Source organism: Cimex lectularius, unplaced genomic scaffold, assembly GCF_000648675.2.
Source record: "Cimex lectularius strain Harlan isolate CLEC.00 unplaced genomic scaffold, Clec_2.1 scaffold189, whole genome shotgun sequence".
NCBI classification, from domain to species: Eukaryota; Metazoa; Arthropoda; class Insecta; order Hemiptera; family Cimicidae; genus Cimex; species Cimex lectularius.
In genome coordinates, this window is record NW_019392780.1 from 284,636 (window position 1) to 306,983 (window position 22,348).

At 34.1% G+C, this 22,348-nt stretch overlaps 1 protein-coding gene across 2 annotated transcripts in view; it reads right to left on the reverse strand.

Moving 5' to 3' along the window:
- Positions 1-22,348, reverse strand: part of LOC106667008 (transcription factor Sox-14) — a 57,716-nt gene that overhangs the window by 13,611 nt on the left and 21,757 nt on the right. For both annotated transcript variants that reach the window (XM_014394599.2, XM_014394600.2), the window contains exon 3: positions 20,221-20,418. In XM_014394599.2, the coding sequence (XP_014250085.1) occupies positions 20,221-20,418 (198 nt within the window). The remainder of the gene's footprint in view (positions 1-20,220; positions 20,419-22,348) is intronic.

Genomic DNA, 22,348 nt, shown 5'->3' on the forward strand with positions numbered 1-22,348 from the left:
AAACTTTGGGGTTTATCTGTAACTTTATACCAGATTTTTTATTTAATTCATACCCTCATTCAAAATGTATTCATTCTTTTATGTTCATAAAGTTTAAATTACTCCAATTCATAGTCTATTTTTATTATTTTATTTTGTTTTTTTATTTTTTTTATTGCAAAGGACATGGCATGATTTTATTCAGTATATTTTATCCAGCATCCTTTTGTGGTTGAAGTCTAAGTTATGATATTATTCAGTATATTTTATCCTTTTGTGGTTAAGTTGTACCTTTATCTTAGATTTTAAATTCCATTTATACTCTACCATAATTATTTTATATTCATGAATTTTAATGAATTCTACGAATATTACTCCTATGTTCTATAATTTTTTTTTATTGTAAAGAATGTACAAAGATTTTAACTAACCTGACTTTCTTATTCAATACATTTTATCATGTGTCTTTTTGTAGTTAAACTCTAACTTTATTTCAAATTTTGTATTTCATTTATATTTTATTATAACTATGCATTCATTATTTTATATTCATAATTTTAATCTACTTCAGTTATGTTCTGTTTTAAATTTTTGTTATTAAGTTTTATACATTTTATATAAATTCTAACATAAACTCCACTTTGTGAAATGATGTACCTATATCATAATATAATTTGCGAGCTTGTAACGTAAGGAAAAAATACAGTAATTTTTCTGTCCTATTCCGTGCCTTATTGAGGAAATTTCAACCAAAGATCTTTCTCACAGTTTTTTAAATTGTAATGGTTTAGCAGAAAATTCATCAAAAACACCGTTTATTGACAGAATGAATTTAACTAACAATTTATTACATAGTTGGTCGAGTACAGCCGAAGACAAAAGAACTGGATACTCTTATTTTATTCCATATTATATGTATTTACCTGATCAAAAATTAATGAGTTTTTATAAAAATTATTTAATTTTAATGGCTTGGCAGAAAAGTTATCAAAATATTTCTGAACCTGTTAATAAGAGTGGGACAGTTGACCCAACATAATTGAAAATATTGTTGATTGCAATCGTAAATTCTGCTTAAAAGTAGAGGTTTCTTTATTCAATATACTTTGTAAAGAATGCTCCTATTTTTTGTAACATGTCATGAAAACAGCAGGATTATCTTCACTAAGCATAATTTGCATAAATACAATACATCTCCTATTGACGATTATTTTTATACAAAGGTCGTTAAACTGTATAAAAATCACCACTAAAGACTTAAATCACGGCGATAAAAGAAACACTGATTAATTTTGATTTACAATGACATTAATTCGAATTGACTACACTGGCCAAGCCCCGGGACTCATTGGCGACCGCGTGTTTTGAAATACAATCTGTCACGATTTCAATTTAATTAGCAAAGCTTAAGGATTTGTGTTTGTACAATAAAGTTAAATATATACCTCTCTAAACAATACAGATATTTCTGTCACGAAGTGAAATAAGTTGGCTTAACGCAATAACTTTCAAATTAGAAAAAAAATAAGTTGGAAATTCTGTCAAAAATTGAATAAACAGGTGAAGGTTCTTAAGGTAATCTTTCTCTTATTTTTTTATTTTTTATTTTTTTACGAGGGTTCGCAACAGCAGAGGTCATATCAACCTCGGGGTGCCGGTGTTTTTGAAAAATGCCCATTTGTAAGTATGTCGGGTTCGAATGCAGGGCAGCTGGGTTCGAACCCGGGACCTTTACCTTACAGTGATGAGCGCCGTGTCAACGCCTAAATCGTTGCCGCCACCGACGCCCCTTTCTCTTATTTATAAAATGTCAAACAAGTTATTTATTTTTTTACGTAATTGTCTTAACTTTCAAACATTGCTTTAACATTCTTTTAAAATCTCTTGGTCAATACTTCAAGAATTTTCTAAGTTAACATCCCATGGAAATGAAACAAGAAAAGCGCGTGGCTAATAAGAGAATGTCCCATTTTATACAATAGCATATGGTATTCATTTATTTTTGGTAAACATTAAATGTGTTTAATGAATAATTTGAGATCTTTGATCCGTATGTTTTGCTCCCTACACTTATCGTTTCGCAGGAAATAAAATTAATTTCTCTGGCTTGCTGTTAAAGCACAAGGGCTTCCTTTCACGAACCTTTTCATTACAAAATCCTATCAAGACAGGTAGTACCGCATCACTCAGGGGGCTGACTCCCCAACTAAGCGGGTATCCCTAGGGCAGCTCTTAGGACCGTTCCTATTCACATTGAATATGTCCAATTTTCCTGTTTTCCCACACATTACTATTTTGCACACAGCCATCCTGTCATTTCATCCTAATCCTTCCTTAATGAGTCATGACACTCAACTCCATATAAGCCTTATTCAGTCTTAGTCCTAGCGCACCTAGTTGTAGTTCCGGTGCCCTGGGAGGCTTTATAGTTGCCAGACTGTATGAGAGTATCTCAGATACTCTGTCATCTCATCCTGTCATCTCATTCTCCGACCTTAATTAGTCATGACACTCAACCCCATACAAGCCTTATTCAGTTTTGGTCCTAATGCACCTAATTGTAGTTCCGGTGCACCGGGGTCAGCTTTATAGCTGCCTGACTGTCTGAGACTATCTCATTAAATTTTTAAGTCGATTTAAATCGTACTAATGAATATATAAATATAACTTAAAAAGTCAATCATCCCCATTGTAGAGAATAGCAATTGTTCCTGTCTTTTTAAATTACACGGCGTGGACATTAGCATAAAATTAAAAACCATTTGCACAGTAACGTTGTCAAATAGTGGCAGGCAAGCGATATGTGGCACACCTTTGTCCACAAGGCGGGATTTATGATGCACGCCTGCAGCTATAAATCACAATTTTATGGACGCCGTTTTGTCCCAGGGTTAGAAAAGAAAACAAACAAAATTGTAGACAATTACGCGAGTGTCACGGGTCCTCGTTATGTACAACATTCCTTTTGTCGAAGAATGATTGGTGCCCAATATTTATCTGTTCATGTCTCGGCTCCGGGCTGTAAAACCTGGAATACTAAACAGTTACCTACCACAGACCTCGGCTTTTAGTGTTAATTTAAATCTTATAGTTGAAGAGCAATGGCATGTAAGAGAAAGCGCCCACTGATGTTCTGCGAGCACTCGTAGCGAAGAAAACGAGCCAATCCATTTATCTGGTATTATGTGTAATTAAAGCTTCAATTGTTGAAAAATCATTTTAATGTTGTACAACACATTATTGTTGAACTTTAAGATGAAAGGTAAATGCATTGTACTGTGTAAGTGGATCGAGGTCACGACAGCTTAAGTTGTAGAGTAGCGGCGTATATAGCCGAAGATCGTGGGTTCGAATCCCGCTCGTGACACTGACTTTTTTATCTCAACTAAAAACCTTAATCAATTGAAATATATTGATTGGTCAAGCGGACCACGAAACTAGTCAATTGAATGTAATGCACTACAATGACTATTTCAACTTGAAACATCGTTATTTTAATGAAATGTTAATTTTTCGAATATAAAGTTCAAGTAAATAATTTTACTTATTGTCGCTTTTTCTTTAAGAACTTTTCATTTTATTTAGTTAAATTATTAAGTCCGGTATAACTCCACATCCGCTTCAGATTGTGGTGATTAGAGACCGTTAATAAATAATTATTAAGAAATCATGAGATGCGGTCTGGTGTGATGTAGGTTTCAGAAAAACATTTTCTTTATCGTGCCAACGTTTCAATCGTTATTGAGATCATCTTCAGGGTCTGGGATTTACAAACATTGTTTACATATAACAAGCACATTTTGGATGTGGAAAAGTGAATATATACAATGCAAAAAATATTTTTTTATATTCAATCAAAGTATTTCTACTCACTCAAAGTGTTTGTCTTCTGTGTAATTGTTCCATTCTTGCGTGTAGTGTTGAGAGTGCCAGTGCGATGTTTTATGTTTGTATACGTTAGATTTTGAAGGGGTGGGGAAGGAAGTCCTTTTTTCCACATCCTACATGTATTTGTTAAATGTAAACAATGTTTGTAAATCCGAGGCCCTGAAGATGATCTCAATAAAGATCGAAACGTTGGCACGATAAAGAAAATGTTTTTCTGAAACCTACATCTCACGATTTCTCAATAATTGGATAATTAGATGAAAAAGCTACCCTTTAATTATTCAGAAATCGTGAGATGCGGTCTGGTGTGACGTAGGTTTCAGAAAAACATTTTCTTTATCGTGCCAACGTTTCGATCTATATTGAGATCATCTTCAGTGCTCCAAGTGTTTGTCTTCTGTGTAATTGTGCCATTCTTGCGTATCGTGTTGAGTGAGCATCTCACGATTTCTGAATAATTATCCATTATTAACGGTCACTAATCACCACACATTGCTACCCTTTAACTTAATTTTATTTTATGTATATTAAATTCACTAGTTTTCGTGGTACGCTTGACCAATTAATATCATTCCTTTAATTAAGGTTTTTAGTTGAGATAAAAAAAGTCAGTGTCACGAGCGGGATTCGAACCGGCTTGATACGCCGCTGCTCTACCACTTGAGCTTCGATCCACTCAGGGACTAACTTCCCATCTCAACCCCAAGTAAATAATTTATTTATTTTGTAACATGTATTTCGTATTAAGTAATACAAAATTGTTTATTATTTATATTTTTTATTTTTATTATTTATATTATTTTATTTCACCATTACTTGAAAGGACAATAATTTGATACCATAGTTTTTTACGAATTTTTCCATTGCTTGTCTGTGCTGTTTTGCTCCTAAAACGATATTTAAAAGATAAAGAATCGAATAAGAAAGAGCTGCTTAGTTACAAACAGAACTGAATCATAAGTGGGTTCCGGTGAATAAAGCTCATTGTCACCTATCTCGGAACGTTTAGTTACGCCGATTTCCTAATCTACGAAACCCTATTATGGCCTCTTCTGGAGAAATCAATTCGGCACCAACGCGAAAACTGAGAACAAGCGACTCAGTGAACCATATAAAATATATGTTGAAATGTCTTATGTAAACGTTACTTAATAACTTAAAGTTATATGGTTCGGTAAATTTGACTTGACACGTGAAATACTTGCACTCTCAGATTTCAAGGATAATCAGTTTTCTATGACAAATTAATTTTGCTCATCTATTTGTTTATATAGTTAGGATATTTCGTCCATTCAAATAGTCTCGCCATTTTGGGTCAGATGTCCAGCGTGTCATCTTCAGTGTGTTTTTTCTTAGTCAAATTACATCTTCCGCTCATGCCTAACAGTGTTACTTTTAAAAACAATAACCTTCAACCAAGATGATCATAATGGATCCAATTCCGCAGACTTCCTGATTAAATATCACACTTTTTTCCTAAGAGAAGTATCAAATAATAAAAATTGTCTCATGGAAAAATGGTAAATGTCACAAATGAACAAAATGTACATATAATTACATTAAATTATATGTAAATATAAAATGTGCCCACTTCTTGTTCACTTCACAGTGGTAAGAAACATGTTAAATAAACATTTTACTTAAAGTACATTGTAAGAAAGCCAGAACAAATTAACATTTTTAAAAAAAAGCTTCTAACCAGTTGTTTATAATTGTAATTTTCAATATAAAACGTATCGACCACTTTTTCACTCCCGAACTCTCTAGATCATGGTATGGTCTTGAAGAAAAAAGCAAATTCACTTGTTACTGCCGAACTGCAAAGCTTTCGATCTCATTTTAGGTCATCATCATGGCAAAACAATCTTAAATAAGTCTACATATTGACATATTTAAGTTTTGTGCAGAACTATAACGTCATGGTAGGACTGAGTCTGTCTTCAAGGAAATTTGAGACGTTTGTAAAAAAATTGAAACATGTCAATCCGTAGACATATTTAATATTGTTTTACCCCGATGATGAGCTTAAAATAGGTCGAAACGTTGGCAGTAAAAAAATGATTTTGCTTTTTTCTTCAGGACCACACCTTGATCCAGAGTATTCTTGTATAACTTCCAAATTAATAATTGAAAATTATTTCAATTAATGAAGGTTTTTAGTTGACATAAAAAAGTCAATGGCACGAGCGTGATTCGAACCCACGATTTTCGGCTTGATACGCCGCTTCTCTACCACTTGAGCTATCGTCACCTCGATTCACTTGGACACTACTTCCTATCACAACTCCACCTTTTTTTTATATATATTTTTTTTTAATTTTCCCTCCTTTTTGCCATTTTTCAAATGTCGTGTAATCGGATTGGATTCTCGACGACAAATAAAATGGCCACGGAGAGCTTTAGTGAAGTATACTTCATTTTAAATCATTCAATTCACTAATTTCGTGGTCCGCTTGACCAATTAATATATTACAAATAATTAAGGTTTTTAGTTGAGATAAAAAAGTCAATGGCACGAGCGGGATTCGAACCCACGATCTTCGGCTTGATACGCCGCTGTTCTACCACTTGAGCTTCGTGATCTCGATCCACTCGGACACCAATTTCCCATCTCAACCGCACCTTTTGTTTATTTTTATTTTATTTTTATAATAGTAAAAACCTTAATTAATTGTAATATATTAATTGGTCAAGCGGACCACGAAATTAGTGAATTTATTGAAAATTATGTTTTAGCAATTGATTGACTTTTTAACATCTAGACTTACTTCAAAAACGATTCATTAACATTAATTTATTCTTGAAAAAATTAAAAATAAAGGAATATTTGTTATAAAATAGAATTATATAGCAAAAATAAATGGAAAAAATGGAAATATGATACAATTGGCTTTTGAAAAATTTATTCATTAACATATATTACTAATCCTCCCCTTCTCTTTATGAGAGGTGCATTTAATAAACGGGCCGAAAGATTTCATGCATAACATCGTCGACAAGTGGCTCTTTTGTCATAACAATCATAAAAGGGGGAGGCTGAGAGTTGGAATATGTAGTATGAATAAAATCAGAATTCATAAATTAGTAACCAAAGTCGGTGAAGTCATAATCGTCGGTAAGGGTGGTCGAGTGGACGTCGAGGAGGAGGCTTTGTTGCCCGTGATAATTGCGTGTTGAGCAGGGGCGGATTAGACCCCCGCCCTCTTCAAATCTGGATCCTCTCGATGATCGTTGACTGAATAAGTTTTTGACCGATTTCCCCGCGTCCCCGTTCAAAACAAAGTGCCTTTTCCGGGTTAATTAATTTCCCTATGACGTTTATAATTGGACGGTTTCGAGTTGATGGACCGCAACGAAAAGGATTGCCAATTATCCTGGGGGGATTGCTGGCTAAGGTCAACAAGTTTTCACTCACAGCTTGTCAGTGGTACAACTGGCGGATTTCTTACGTTGAATTAGAGTTTAAAAAATGTAACTTTCTAAAAACTCTATGACCGGATTAATTTGAATTACTAAAGAAAACCAGATTTTACATTGCAGCTAGAATTATGCATATTAAGCAATAATAACATGAAAAAGAGCTGGTATGATGCTCGATTGTATGAAAATTTTGACAATACATACACTTTTCAACACTTCTTCAAGTGAAACTTAATAAACATCATACATTTTCTGTACAAACTTTCCTTGCGACAGGGCGGACATATCCGAAGTAAACATTATCCCAACAATGTAAATTTATACTTGACTAAGAATGACAATAAATTAATATTTGTGATTTGGTCATTTTGTTCTACCGATACTATTTTAACGATCTTAACGTTCGGATTTTTGACATCATCAGTGGCGTCAACTTATTAATATCCCAGACCTCCACTGATGCTCGGACAACTGTACAAGTTTATTCTTAAAAGAAATCTCAAAACTAGCCTGTAACTACTCCCAATCAGTTAGAAATTTTAATAGGTCCTTTTAACAACTATATAAGCATAAGTTATAATATATTAATTATACAATCTCGTCTACTCAATAAAAAACTTAAAGTATAGGTACTATCACACCTAACATACAAATACAGCTTGGATGTCTGAGATCTTGGCCCGCTAATTCTTACTTTGTGTCAAACTACTGAAGATGGCGAAATGGGGTGTCTGACCGGCAAAACCAGCTAGAATAGCAACAACCAGGAGGATATGAGTCAATCAAGATACAATTCACTTCATCGCCTCGCAATCCTCAACAAAATATAGCACAGTTGGCTGCCCTACAGTTACCATTTTTTTATTATCACACCGACACCCAAACAACAAATAAAAGGACAAAAGTTAGAAATATCTTTTAATTTTTTATTAAGTGTGCATGGTAGGTTTCCTACAATTGTGTTTCCTTTATTACCGTTTATAGTTTAAATGTTTTCATATAATTTATTAAAGTTGGAATTTATGGGCGAAATAATGTTAAAGTAACATCAAGTATAGTTAAATATACAAGGGTGAATTGCTACTCGTGCTACAAACTTCTCCAGTAGATTCTTCACCCTAAAATGAACAAAAAAGTTCATATTGTCCATGGTCCGATTCTCAACCATTTCAGAGTAATTTCGCTTTTTATCGATTTTGAAAGATATCACGTCCTGGCGTCGGAAAATCGTGATATCTTTTAATCTAAACATTTCTCTGAAAATCTAATAGCACCGTTGAAATTCCCGTTAATTTTTCAATAAGAAGATGACGGTGGCAAAATGTTTGGGCTAATTTTTTGTGTTTTATTTCAGCCAGAACTACAAAAAGAGTGGAAAATTGTGTAAATCGGAAAGTGTATAAAGTAATCCAGAGTTTCTAATTTTAGTCTCAGAAGGCAGCAAATTTGAGGAAAACTACCTGATTTAATAACGCTTCCAACGCACTCGTCATTTTCTTATTTAGTGGTTGTGAGACCAAGATGTTGATGACAAAAAGAGAAAAAATGGTGGTTCAAGGATTGCTAATGTTTGAGAGTGACTTGCTACTCGTGCTACAAACTTCACCAGTAGATTCTTGACCCTAAAATGAACAAAAAAGTTCATATTGACCATGGTCCGATTCTCAACCATTTCAGAGTAATTTCGCTTTTTATCGATTTTGAAAGATATCACGTCCTGGCGTCGGAAAATCGTGATATCTTTTAATCTAAACATTTCTCTTAAAATCTATAAGCACCGTTGAAATCCCCGTTAATTTTTCAATAAGAAGATGAAGGTGGCAAAACGTTTGGGTCTTTCTTCCTTGACCTTCTAGCTGTTTGTAAACTTCTTAAGCATTACATACTAAATGGGCATTAAATTAAATTAAAAAATTTCAATGGAATTATGATTTTGATTCTCTCTAAAAATTAACGGGGATTTCAACGGTGCTTATAGATTTTAAGAGAAATGTTTAGATTAAAAGATATCACGATTTTCCGACGCCAGGACGTGATATCTTTCAAAATCGATAAAAAGCGAAATTACTCTGAAATGGTTGAGAATCGGACCATGGACAATATGAACTTTTTTGTTCATTTTAGGGTGAAGAATCTACTGGAGAAGTTTGTAGCACGAGTAGCAATTCACCCTGTATATGGACAATGAAAACAAACCCCCTCAATTGCACTAGAAATTCTGCTAAGCATACACTCCATTTGAACAATTTATAAAAGGAGAAACAAGGAAAACTTCATTTACGCACCAGGAAACCAATTTGGGTACTAACTGAACACCCCGGGCACACAACAATCAATCAAGTCATAGAAATGGGGATTGACTACATGATCCCACAAACATTCTTCACAACATCTTATAAATTTGCAACAGAAAAATGAGAAAAATAATTCTGGATAACTTGCAATGCTATGGTATAAAGATGGCTGCAAAAAACATGAACCGGGGCAGGCTTTTTTGTACAAGCGCAAAACATGAGAAATGACACTCATTAGGAAGTACTCCTGGTTTTTCAAGCTAAAAACAATGCATGTGTCTTGAGAAATATTAATTTAGGTTACACAGACAATCAAAATTGTGTTTCCCCAGGTTTTGGAGATTTTGGATGCATTAACTGATTAGTTTTGATGTGATTTTGTTTATATTCCGTGTTTTAACAAAATCACATCAAAACTAATCAGTTAATGCATCCAAAATTTCCAAAACCTGGGGAAACACAACATCCTACTGATATTGTTGGTATCAGGACAGAATGGACTTTTGGGTAAGGAAAACGCAGACACATTGGCCTGAGGAGGATGTACAAGACCTTAGAGAGGGCTAAAGTCGGAAGAGTGAGTGATAGGACTATTTAGCGGTCACTAGCTTCTGAGAAAACTTCGACAAAATAGGGTATATTCAATGATGATGTGTGGATTATGCAATTAGAAGGAAGAAACAGCCACCCATATCATCTTAAAATGTGAAGCAACCACTCAAGACACTGGGTTACAAGGAAAACCCAGGAAAAGGAAGACAGCCAACGGCTTAGTACTCCTTAAAAGACCTTAATAAGTAACTAGTAAAGTAGAATAGGCCAAAAAACTGCAGTATTGGGGAACATAACCCCCCCCCACTTCCTAGTCTCTTTTCACCATCATCATGATAATAGTAAAATATAACAAATTTAATATACTGAATTTGTTTTTGTTGAATTTTCTCATTGAAGTAAAGAATTAAAATTTTCTTTGGTACCTGTGTTAACCTTGCATAATTAATTTTTGACATCAAAAGGTTGGCCTATTAAAAAAATATTGGCAATTTATCCTGATTTTTCTCTTGCTTTGGATAAAATAGACCAAAATGATCGGAAACGTCCGATCCTGCGGAACCCAAGAAACCGCAAATCACTCAGTCAAAAAAAATTTAGTTATCTACCGAATGCAATGTCTTAATGTCTAAACAATGGGTGAAATTCTGTAAAAAAAATTTGCTGTTGTTCTCGGATTGACAACAAATGTGGACATATTATTATGAAAAAGTCAAATCTCCTCGCGACCGTTGAGCTTATCTATTAAGCCGTTTTGACGAACAAACCTCCATTATAAGTAGTTTTTTCTAATCGATCAGCTCCGGGCTCAAGTGACTTAGAATTCAATGGAAAGGTTGGAGGTCGTGGTTGGATTTTGTCTCCAAAACGAAAGCAGGATTTCTATTTTCTTTTTGCTTTGTACTCGGTTTGCTATTTATTAATCATATTTCATGTTTGAACTGCCTGCATTGGGTAAAGATTTGCTCTTTTTAACCACTCTTCACCGGTGGTCAGAGCGATAGAGCCAGGGGAGATGGATTTACAAGCATTTTCTATTCTTTCTTGAAGATCTTCAACTGAGGTTGCTGGGTTATGATTGGCGCAGACACAGTTTTTTTAAATGGCCCCAATGTGGAGTTAAATCGAGTGATCGAGGATTGTACTCAGACTCAGTTCAACTAAAAAAAAATTGCTGTTGTTCTCGGATGAACAAGAACTGTGGACATATTATTATGAAAAAGTCAAATCTCCTCGCGACCGTTGAGCTTATCTATTAAGCCGTTTTGACGAAACAAACCTCCAATATAGTAGTTTTTCTCAAATCGATCAGCTCCGGGCTCAAGTGACTTAGAATTCAATGGAAAGGTTGGAGGTCGTAGTTGAATTTCGTCTCCAAAACGAAAACAGGATTTCTATCTTCTTTTTGCTTCCTTTTCATAAATACACAGCATAGAATGAAGAAGTGTTTCACTATTTTACATTTAAAACAGTTGATTTAAGCCTAATGTAAAAAAAGATATCAAAGACGGCATAAAATCCCATCTACCAAAGACCACAAATTATATTATTTATAATAATGGACTTTCATCTGTATGACAATCTAAGCTCGAAGATGAAGTTTCCTCCGACAATGTCTTTCATAAAAAAGCAAACAGAGGATACCGATTCATTTGCATGAATAAAAAGGATGGATCGTGTCCGATCAGCACGGTGCCTGGCTACCGAGGAAAAAACAGAACAGATGCTCTTCCCCCTCGAGCCGACACGGACCATTGACCAACTAAACAGGATGTTTAGTTTTACACACTCTGCACTAAACCATTGTCCGAGATTTTGGAAACATCCACGCTCCATTGAATTTAAATAGTGACTAAACACTCGATATTTAATTTATACGGGGGAAGGCGGAGTAAAAAAAAAAGGCATTCTGGCATGTTTAGTACTTATGGAAACGTTATTGAAGATGTTTTTTAAAATGTAGTATTGAAAATTTCAACCCCATGAAAGTAACGGGGTATGAATTATACGTGCTTCGATACATATATAAAAAGGGAAAATAAAAACGTACATAAAAACAGATAATACATTGAACAAGGTAATAAATTCTCTCCACAATTCTTTTTGCACACCTTTGTCCTTTTTTTCATCCAAAATAAAAGGATACACGATAAATACTCTAATCGGTCCATTTGAAATTTACCCGCTTTTACACGAATAATACCATATCATATAGTAAACAAAATGTTGAGTGAATCTATTTATTAGCTTGAACGTTATAGTATGTTTGGGTGTGTATGTGGTGGAATATCGAGTAACTACAACCACATAAGAGTAAACTAGGTTATTTAGTTTTAAACAGGGTGTCCTTTTTGTATGGCAGGGTGTTCTTTTTATATGGCCCGACTGAATTTCTCTTGAACCAATGACAACAAAACATACGTGTTTGATATTTTTTAGTCTAGTTTAAAATTTTTACCTTTTTTGTTTGGTGATTAGTGACCGTTAATCGATATTTATTTAGAAATCGTAAGATGCGGTCTGGAGTGATGTAGGTTTCAGAAAAACATTTTCTTTATCGCGCCAACGTTTCGATCTTTATTGAGATCATCTTCAGGGCTCAAAGTGTTTGTCTTCTGTGTAATTGTGCCATTCTTGCGTGTCGTGTCGAGAGTGGCTAGTTTACCTTTTTGTTGAGAAAAATTATACAGGGTACCTCAGGGCCAGTTCAACTTCAAAATTACAAACATCGACTCTATTCATACTGTCAGACCATTTTAAAGGAAATTTTACTCTGAAAATAATGCTGCAATTGCGTTTTAAAGTGGTTAAAAAATGAGAAAGCTTTGACAAAAAGTTTGAGAAAAAAATCGTCATTCGGTTTGCTATTTATTAATCATTTTTCATGTTTGAACTGCCTGCATTGGGTAAAGATTTGCTCTTTTTAACCACTCTTCACCGGTGCTCAGAGCCAGAGAAACAGCGGAAATGGATTGAAAAGCATTTTTTATCCTTTGCCGCAATTCTTCGACTGAGGTTGCTAGGTTATGATTGGCTTAGACACTGTTTTTTTAAATGTCTCATTTGCAAAGAAATGTCTGCAGGGCATCCATCAAGCTGGAAAATCATTCTTTGTCGTTGTTGCAGAGGAACATAATCTAATAATAACAATTTTGGTAAAGCCTCCCTCAAAAAATTGAAGAACACTATTTAAAAATTTTCGTGGAAATAAGGCCCAATGAATTTATTTCAGAGAAGTCCACGCCAAATGTTGGTGCAGTGAACCACCTATGGTGACAAGAGTACGAAACGTCCGGATTTTCCTCCTTGTTCGAAAATTCCAACAGTTTAGTGTGCGATTAATAGTTAAGTTGGATTATCAGTCATAGAATGTATGTAAAAACGTTTTCTTCAGCCTCTCAAATGGACATTTGTGCAAGGATCGTTAAACGCTTGTCATAGTCAGAGTTCCGAAGTCCCTGGACGAGATGAGAGCGATACGGCTTGAAATTGTAAGTCCGGAGTGCATCTCTAATTTTATTTTTTGAAAACCTAAAACCCTTCTAACATTTCGGCAAGATGAATTCGGATTTTGATGAACATATAATAAAATATTCAGCTCTTCGTCGAAATTACGCTGCCGGTTTCTTTTTGCCATAACTTTGTCAGTTTTTGGCCAATGTACAATACGAATGCACCATCGTTTTCAGCGTAAAACGTTCTTTAAAATGATATGTCATGATGTATAGTATAATGTCGTAGTTGAAATTTTAAAGTTGAACTGGGCCTGAGGTACCCTGTATAATTTTTCTCAAAAAAGGTAAAAATTTGAAACTAGACTAAAAAAATATTAAACACTTTTTTTTACTTACTTTTTTTACAGTATTGTTGTTGGTGGGATTAGTCAACTAGTAGTAATATCAAATCCCTAGTGACTACCCAATTGTAAGAATGTATTCATTTGCGTGAGAGGAAAGGATGTGGACACTGTCTCTGTGTGGTATCGAGTACCGACAGACCTGTCAAACCAATTAGGTTAACTTTCGATAGTGAATGTGTGATTCTTTACTGTAAATTAATTTATTGTCATGAATGAAGGGAGGGAGTCAGGGAGAAAATCGCCTTGCCAGGTAGGTTTAGGCTCTACGTAATTTTATTACAGTGGTATAGATGGGGTCTCAGCAGTAAAACGAGAACTCTTGGGACCCGCTAAATTTAGGTTAGAAACTTTTAAATAACATGAATGTGTATTTTAATTGACTTAAGATGTTTTACACACTAGTCCAAGGGTTAGATCGGATTTGGGGTTAAAAAAACAAATGCGAGATAGCCAAATCGTGAGAAGCCGATAACATAATATCGGGTTGTCCGGAAAATAATGCAGGATTTTAAGTTTTCATTAAAAAAAATCTATATAAAATATTCTGTTTACGTTTACAGGATTACTCATTTGTATGAATGTCAANTTTGATTAAAGAACATTGCTTTAAAGTAACTAGTTTCTTTTTTTTTGTTTAATACCAAAATCCTGCATTATTTTCCGGACAACCCAATAAAATGATATTAATAAATTAAACAAAGAAAGGATTTCTTTTTGGTAAATAGTAAAAGACTTTTTTCAAATTATTTCCTCAATTCTATTCAAAACTAAACATTAACAACACACTTACTTAGTATGATAATTGGAATTTTAAATTTTATAATTATGTAGTTTTGTTTCCTATCTTCCGATCATTTTGGCCCAACTATACTTGCTATTTCGGTCCATCAGACGCGTTAAGGCTTTTCGCCATCTTCAGTATAGTTCGCTGTAATTCTTCAATGTGCTTATTCCCTCAAGATGATACAAGTTGCAAGCCTCCTAAACACGTATAGCAGATCAATATTGCCTGAAGTGGCCAAAATTAAATTTTCATCAAGTTTGATGTCCAATAATTGTTAATAAGCAAAACAAAAACAAAGTAAAAGAAATTATAATTCCAGTAGCACCTGTCTGATGTAAAACTGTGAAATGTTAGAAAAGCGGAACCTAGGAGGTACTTCAGTACGTTTTTCTTATGTTTGATGCAGTAAAAATGTCAAGTTAAAGGGGTGTCAAATTCTTGGCAATGGTTAAGTGGAATACTTTCCCTTTTTAGTCCCTCCGACTTGTAAATCTTTCATTTACAATTTATAGCCGACCGACACAAGAACAATATTATTACTTAAAATTACATAAATATCCTTTAAACTCTAAGGAAATATTTGTAAGTTGGAATCATACAAATAAACGGTATTAAAGGTATTATCATAATCAATATCGTTGGTACGTGAAGAATAATGGGCTACCACTAAAAAATTACTGAGTACATAAAATAACAGAAAAACGCACTATACATTTAAACAAAACCTGTTAATACAAGCTATCATAATACACAATTGGTGCTTTCCTTCTGAAGTTATATTGTCAAAATTTTAGTATTTGAGGGAAAGTCATTTTTGTCTTCATTTTATTTTTTTTACATTTTGTATTTTGTGAAAGAAAGAAATAAATTCAAAAATAATAATTTACTCAATTTTTTCCTGTACTTCACTCCAGTAAATAGTCTTTGTTTAAATTTATTTGCTTAATAATACAGGCTTATTAATATATAAATGATAGTTCAAAAAATAAATTATTCCAACCTTCAGAGAAAGGTTGCTCAGTGTGTCTCACCCGATTGAGGGGTGCAAGTCCTTGGCTCCTTATAGAAAGCGCGTAGGAATGCCACCCGAATGTAGCGAATATCCGGGAATATAATAAATGTTTTATAAAAATAAGTGAGCATGTAATTAATATAGTTTAGGTATTTGAGTTACATCAGTTTTATAGACAACTTTTACTTACATTGTTCCAATTTATACACACCCAATTAATTTGACAATAGACAAAATATATTTCCCTAATTATTTAACAGAAGAAGTATATTGTTTTTCTTCCAGCTGGCTGGTAGCTAGTTAGCGTGGTAGCGCTATTCATATTATCTAACTCGCATTTGTTTTATTACCCATATCTTTGATATTAAATCCTTCCACGCGAAAGTAAAATATTCTGAGTCAACAAAAACACACATTCAAGCTATTTAAAAGATTTTCTAAGTTTGGAGGGTCTCAATAGTTCTCGATATACCACTGTGACCTGACCCTAGAACTACCTAAAGTTATGCACAGCCTTGAAAAATAGCAAAAAGAAGGGAAAATTCAAGAGGTGGAGTTGAGATGGGAAGTTAGTTTCCGAGTGGTCGAAGTCACTATAACTCAAGTGGTAGAGCAGCGGCGTATCTAGTCGAAGGTCGTGGGTTCGAATTCCGCTCGTGACATAGACTTTTTTAACTCAACTAAAAACAACACAACACTATCGACACGACACGCATGAATGGCACAATTACACAGAACACAAACACTTTGATCCCTGAAGATGATCTCAATAAAGATCGAAACGTTGGCACGATAAAGAAAATGTTTTTCTGAAACCTACATCACACCAGACCGCATCTCACGATTTCTGAATAATTATCGATTAACGGTCACTAAAACACACATTTATATTATAGTATTATTGTGTATAGGTAGGTCCGCAGTATAAATGATATAAAGAATGGGACCAAGAATGCTTCCCTGTGGGACGCCGGCTTATATCTGTTTTACTTCCGAGAACTCGATGCCACACCTCATTCTGAACCATCAGACGGTTAGGTACGATTTCAGTGAGTGGTTAGGAAGTTTATAAGTTAAGTTCAAGTTTATAAAGCATGCCCCTGTGGCCGACTCTATAAAAAGCCTGTGCTACGTCAGGAGATCTTTTATAAAGTAGCAAAATCTATAGTACGTCTCATTATATAAATTTGTAAAACAATTTTTTAATTTTTTTCCTTTTTAGTTATACTAATTAGTTTCGTTATTTGATTATTTGATTTTATTGGCTTAATTAAAATAAGTACGAATTAAATTGCTAGGTTTCTATTGAACATATTGATTTTCATATACTTCAGTTCCTTTTTTTTTCTTTTATAATCTTGTCAGTACAAAAAGGACTGACTGTTGGATAAAACGTAATGAAAGTAGGTAAAAGCAAACTTTTTTTAGAGCAAGAACAATTTCTTCGGGAAGTGGAAACCACTTTAGAGTAATATAAATTCGAGGTATAAAGGCGAACACCTAGCTGTCCATAATCCTATTCAAATTTAAACAATATGCTCTTTAGTGCTGGAGTTTATTAAGGAGGCCGAAGTTGATCCTTAAATATGATCGTACTTTTTCGGTTTTAAATAACAATAAAAAAAATGAAGAAGGAGGGGAAAAAGCCTAAAAAGCGAAAAAGAAAAGCCGTCTGCCAGAAGTTCGAGTTAATACAAATTAATAGCCCCAGAGGGGAGAATAATGTTTTTAAAATGTATTGAAAATAAATCCCGTTTGGGTCCGGTTTTGTAGGGCGGTGGAGGGAAATCTGGTTATTTATTGTCTTCCGAGGATAGGCGTAGGTGTCACAGACAGGTATGCGGATGCCGTCCGTCCTGCCGAGCCCGGACACCGAAGGCGAACGCTGAAGAAATTCCGAGAAACAATTCCCTCCTGAGGGACCAAGCCTTTTTATTAGGCCATAAATCATTTCATTGTCAATTTTGCCCATCTTCCATACTCCAAGCTTAAATGACATTCGGGATTTGAAAGCTTAAAAGATGTAAACACGACCGGCTTCACTATTTTAGTTTCTTATCCCCTTAATCCCATCCCAATACCGAATAAAATAAATTACAATTTAATTATTGTAATAAATTCGCAAATATTTATATTACAGTGTGTCAGTTTATTTTTCGCCTAGCTTTTCCACAAATATTAACAGAAAAACAATCCAAATTAGTACAATTATTTTCTATTTTAGATGTTCTAGTTTCGAACATTTTAGTCAGTCCATTCGCATGAAATGGCTTGTCAGATAGGATCCGGCCTTTCGCCTTCATCAGTGATCGTTAGTGTGTTTTTTTTTCTCAGGGTGTTTTATATGTTTGTCGCGAGATGTGAAAGGAATCGTGTTTTTATGTTTAAGTCTAGGCGGTTTGATTTGTTCTAATTTTGATCGACAGTCCTTTTTCCTTTTTATTATGTTATAAGATTAATCATACATGATTGAGTTTTACGTGTTCACGAACTTTTTCCTATTGAATCTGTACATTTTTATTTTTTTGAATATGTCAATTTTTCGTCATTAGTAATTTGAAACATGTCTCTATTTGTGAGAGTGTGTTTGTTTTTTAATTTGTTAACCAGTTCTATTATGCTGTGCATGTTGTCTTGTTGTTCTGAGTGTTCTTTCCTATTTCACGATGAACATATAAACTTGTGATAACGAAAGATAAACCAAAATTGTCAAAAACGCCCAATCCACGAAAATGCCTTTACTTTAATACAAATCTGTATAAATACTCAATTAATTATACACAATTTTTTTCGAAATGAAAAATTTGTGTCACAGGCGGGATTCGAACCCACGACTTTCGGCTCAATAAGCCGCTGCTCTACCACTAGAGCTACCGTGACTTCGATCGCCCATACCACAAACTTCTCATTTCGACTACCCGATCTTATTCTAATTATAAGCAAATCGCGGCTTCATATAGAAACACTTTTTATTAACGATTATACTAGATTAGCGGGACTGTGTACGATTCTATATGAAGCCGCGATTTGCTTATAATTAGAATAAAATCGCGTCTAAATTATAATTATAATTAGAATAAAATGAGAAGTATGTGGCATGGGCGATCGAAGTCACGGTAGCTCAAGTGGTAGAGCAGCGGCGTATTGAGCCGAAAGTCGTGGGTTCGAATCTCGCCTATGACACAAATTTTTCATTTCGAAAAAAATTGTGTATAATTAATTGAGTATTTATACAACTAATAGAAGCTGATAAAATTTAGAACAAATCTATATATTGAGGTAAAAGCATTTTTATTCTCTCATTTATTTATATATTATTTTCCCGTAACCTACGAAACCAGATATTTTTAAAAGAAAAACGTCGCAAATTATAACTGCATTTTTACATAAAAAATAACACTATGTACTTATGTTGGTTAATTTTCTGACATGTTCTTTACATCGAAAATTTATTAGTCTATAAAGTTTTGATCTTTTCCTTGGTAATCGTATGTAGCATAAATCGACTCTTATTGCCTTGCTATGTGTCCAAAGGTTGTCAGTCGTTTAGCTTATAATAAAATATTAAGCGATATAATAAAAATACAATATAATATTCCGTTCGGTAATACCTCTTTGGCTTTTAATTCCTTTTTGTAAAATTATCAAAACAATCCTTTCTTTCGATTTTATCTGTTGTCATTTATCTCAAAACTACACAGAAAAAATTCGTACCTTTTTCAATATCATTTCAATTACTGCGGAAGTTTTCATGTCTATAAATTTATGAATATTATTGTTGGTATTATTATGCCTTTACTTTGGGTAAATAGGATGTGTTGATTGTACGATATAGAATAACAGGCTGGAGGATAGGTTTTTATATAGTGTTTGGATATTTAATGAAGGGAGTTTTTGATCTCCTTCGCTGTAAATTCAATGTTAATTTCATTAGGATCGAAGAATTCTTAAGTATTAATCTTGTATTGTTTATATTCCTTAACCTCGTAAATATTATTGATAGTTCCAAAGCAAAACTCGATAAAGTAACTGAATATTTTCATTCAAATCGGCATTTTAGTTTTTTAATATTAACATTGGTCGCCGAGAATCAAATAGATTACACGACATTTGAAAAATGGGAAAAAGGAGGGAAAATTCAAAAGGTGGGATTGAGATGGGAAGTTAGTGTCCGAGTGGATCGAAGTCACGATAGCTCAAGTGGTAGAGTAGCATCTAGCTGAAGGTCGTGGGTTCGAATCCCACTCGTGACACTGACTTTTTTATCTCAGCCAAAATCCTTAATTAATTGAAAGCTATTAATTGGTCAAGTGGACCACGAAAACTAGTGAATTTAATATTAACGTTGATATAAATTATAATGGAGATAATGTTAGAATAAGTTTATAAAGATATTTCTTATTACCTAGCAAAAAAAAAAAAAATTAATTACCTGGCCGCAGGGCGTCAATAGGTACAGATTGATACGGCATGGAATAAGGGTAGCCGTCCTTCCTCACTCCAGTTTTGGCTTTCCGTCTCGGCCTGTATTTGTAATCGGGATGTTCTTTCATGTGCATCGCCCTCAGCCTTTTAGCTTCGTCGATAAAAGGCCGTTTTTCGTTTTCCGTTAGCAGCTTCCATTCAGCCCCTTTGAGGAATATAGGAGAGAATTACTATAATGATCAAATTCAAAATCAAAATTGATAAATATCCAATTGAATTATAAACTATATTGTTGATCATATTGTTCTATACACAAATTTAAATATATGAAATTTGTTTATAAATATTTTGTGGGTCGTATCCCAGCACCACCCGAATCAAACAACATGTTTGCACTACAATAAGTCTGGTCTCAATCACTCCTGCAAACTCGATATTCCTTGGAGCGAAGTCGAAACAAGTCCATTCTCGCTAATAATTTACTTTTACTCTCCAGTCACAAGATAATACTCGGGGTGGGGTTAAACAACGCCTTCCTTGCACTCCAATAAATTACATTCATTCCCATAATTAACATAAACGCAACACTCAATTCAAACATAGAATTCTGGTCTCAATCACTCCTACAAACTCGATATTCCTTGAAGCGGGGTCGAACCAACTCCATTCTCGCTAATAATTTACTTTTATTCTCCAGACACAAGATAATCTTCGGGTGGGGTTAAACAACGCCTTCCTTTCACGCCAATAAATTACATTCATTCCCATAAATTAACATAAAAGCAACACTCAATACAAACATAGCAATCTGGTCACAATCACTCCCCCAGAGTACTCGTTATTCCTCGTGGTGGGGTTAAGCAACCCTTCCTTTCACGCTAATAATCACTTTCATTCCAATAAGTTAACATAAAAACAACACTCGATACAAACAATTACAATAAACAATGTTCTTGATATTGATAGATATACCATGCCTATTGCTAAACATATGGACTCCTTTTTTTTTCTAGTTGTTGTTTTTAAATATCTTTTACATCATAACATGTCAGTTCTGGAATGAAGTTATGTAACTATTAAATATAGTTGTTTAAGTAAATAAGATTATATATTTTCGAATTTTTCTTTTTTACTGTGGTTAAGTTGAAACCGGATTCTATTCCATTTATTTTTCTTTAATCATGTGCCTACTAAATTAGTTGTAATAAACTCCTGCTCAAAATTAACGCACCACCTTAATTTTTAAACAGAAATTCTTTTTAGAGAAATCCAGCTAAATCTCTTCATGTTTATTCTCTTTTTTATGCTTCACAATCCCACAAAAGTAAACAAGAATTGTTTACAATCGTGTTAATCCGCTTTGAAATGGATTTGGTAAGATACACAAGAGTTTCCTCCTGGTTTATTCCTCAGTTTCACTGCATCTGCTTAACAGACACCATTTCTTTTGGAAGTTTAAACTTTAATTTAGANACAATACTAAAAATAAAAATAACGTTCAAAAAACACCTGAGAAAAACATATGGTGAAATATTGAAGTGGTGCGTTAATTTTGAGCAGGAGTTTATTTAACTGCTAAGTCTATTTGCACATTTGCCAACAGTTTGATGTACCGAGTGTACACCTGCCATCCCATCCTCAAACTACCACCCTAACCTTTCCAGACGACACAGCGATCATTTCAAGCAATTCTGATCCAGTCGAAACCTTCAAGAACACCTCACACTACTGGAATCATGGTGTAAAAAAAGACTAAAATTCAACCCAGAAAAATCCACTCACATAACCTCCACCCTCCGCAAAAAGACCCCTCCTCCAGACTACTTCAATCAAATAAACCCCCCCCCCTCAATTGCGGACAAGGTGCGCTACCTAGGACTATACATTGCCAAACGTCTGACGTGGAATCCCCACACACTGAAACGACAAGAAGTTATGAAACTTTACAGAGGACGACTTCTTGACAGACGTTCTAACCTACCTCTCTTAAACAAAAGACTACTTTGTACCCTATACATAGGGAATTTATAAGAATCGGTGACTCAAATGTTCCTTGGCCCAATAGTGTTCAATACTTTGGTTTACACCTCGATAGCAAACTTAACTTTGGTATCAACACTTGTAAAAAGGTTGAA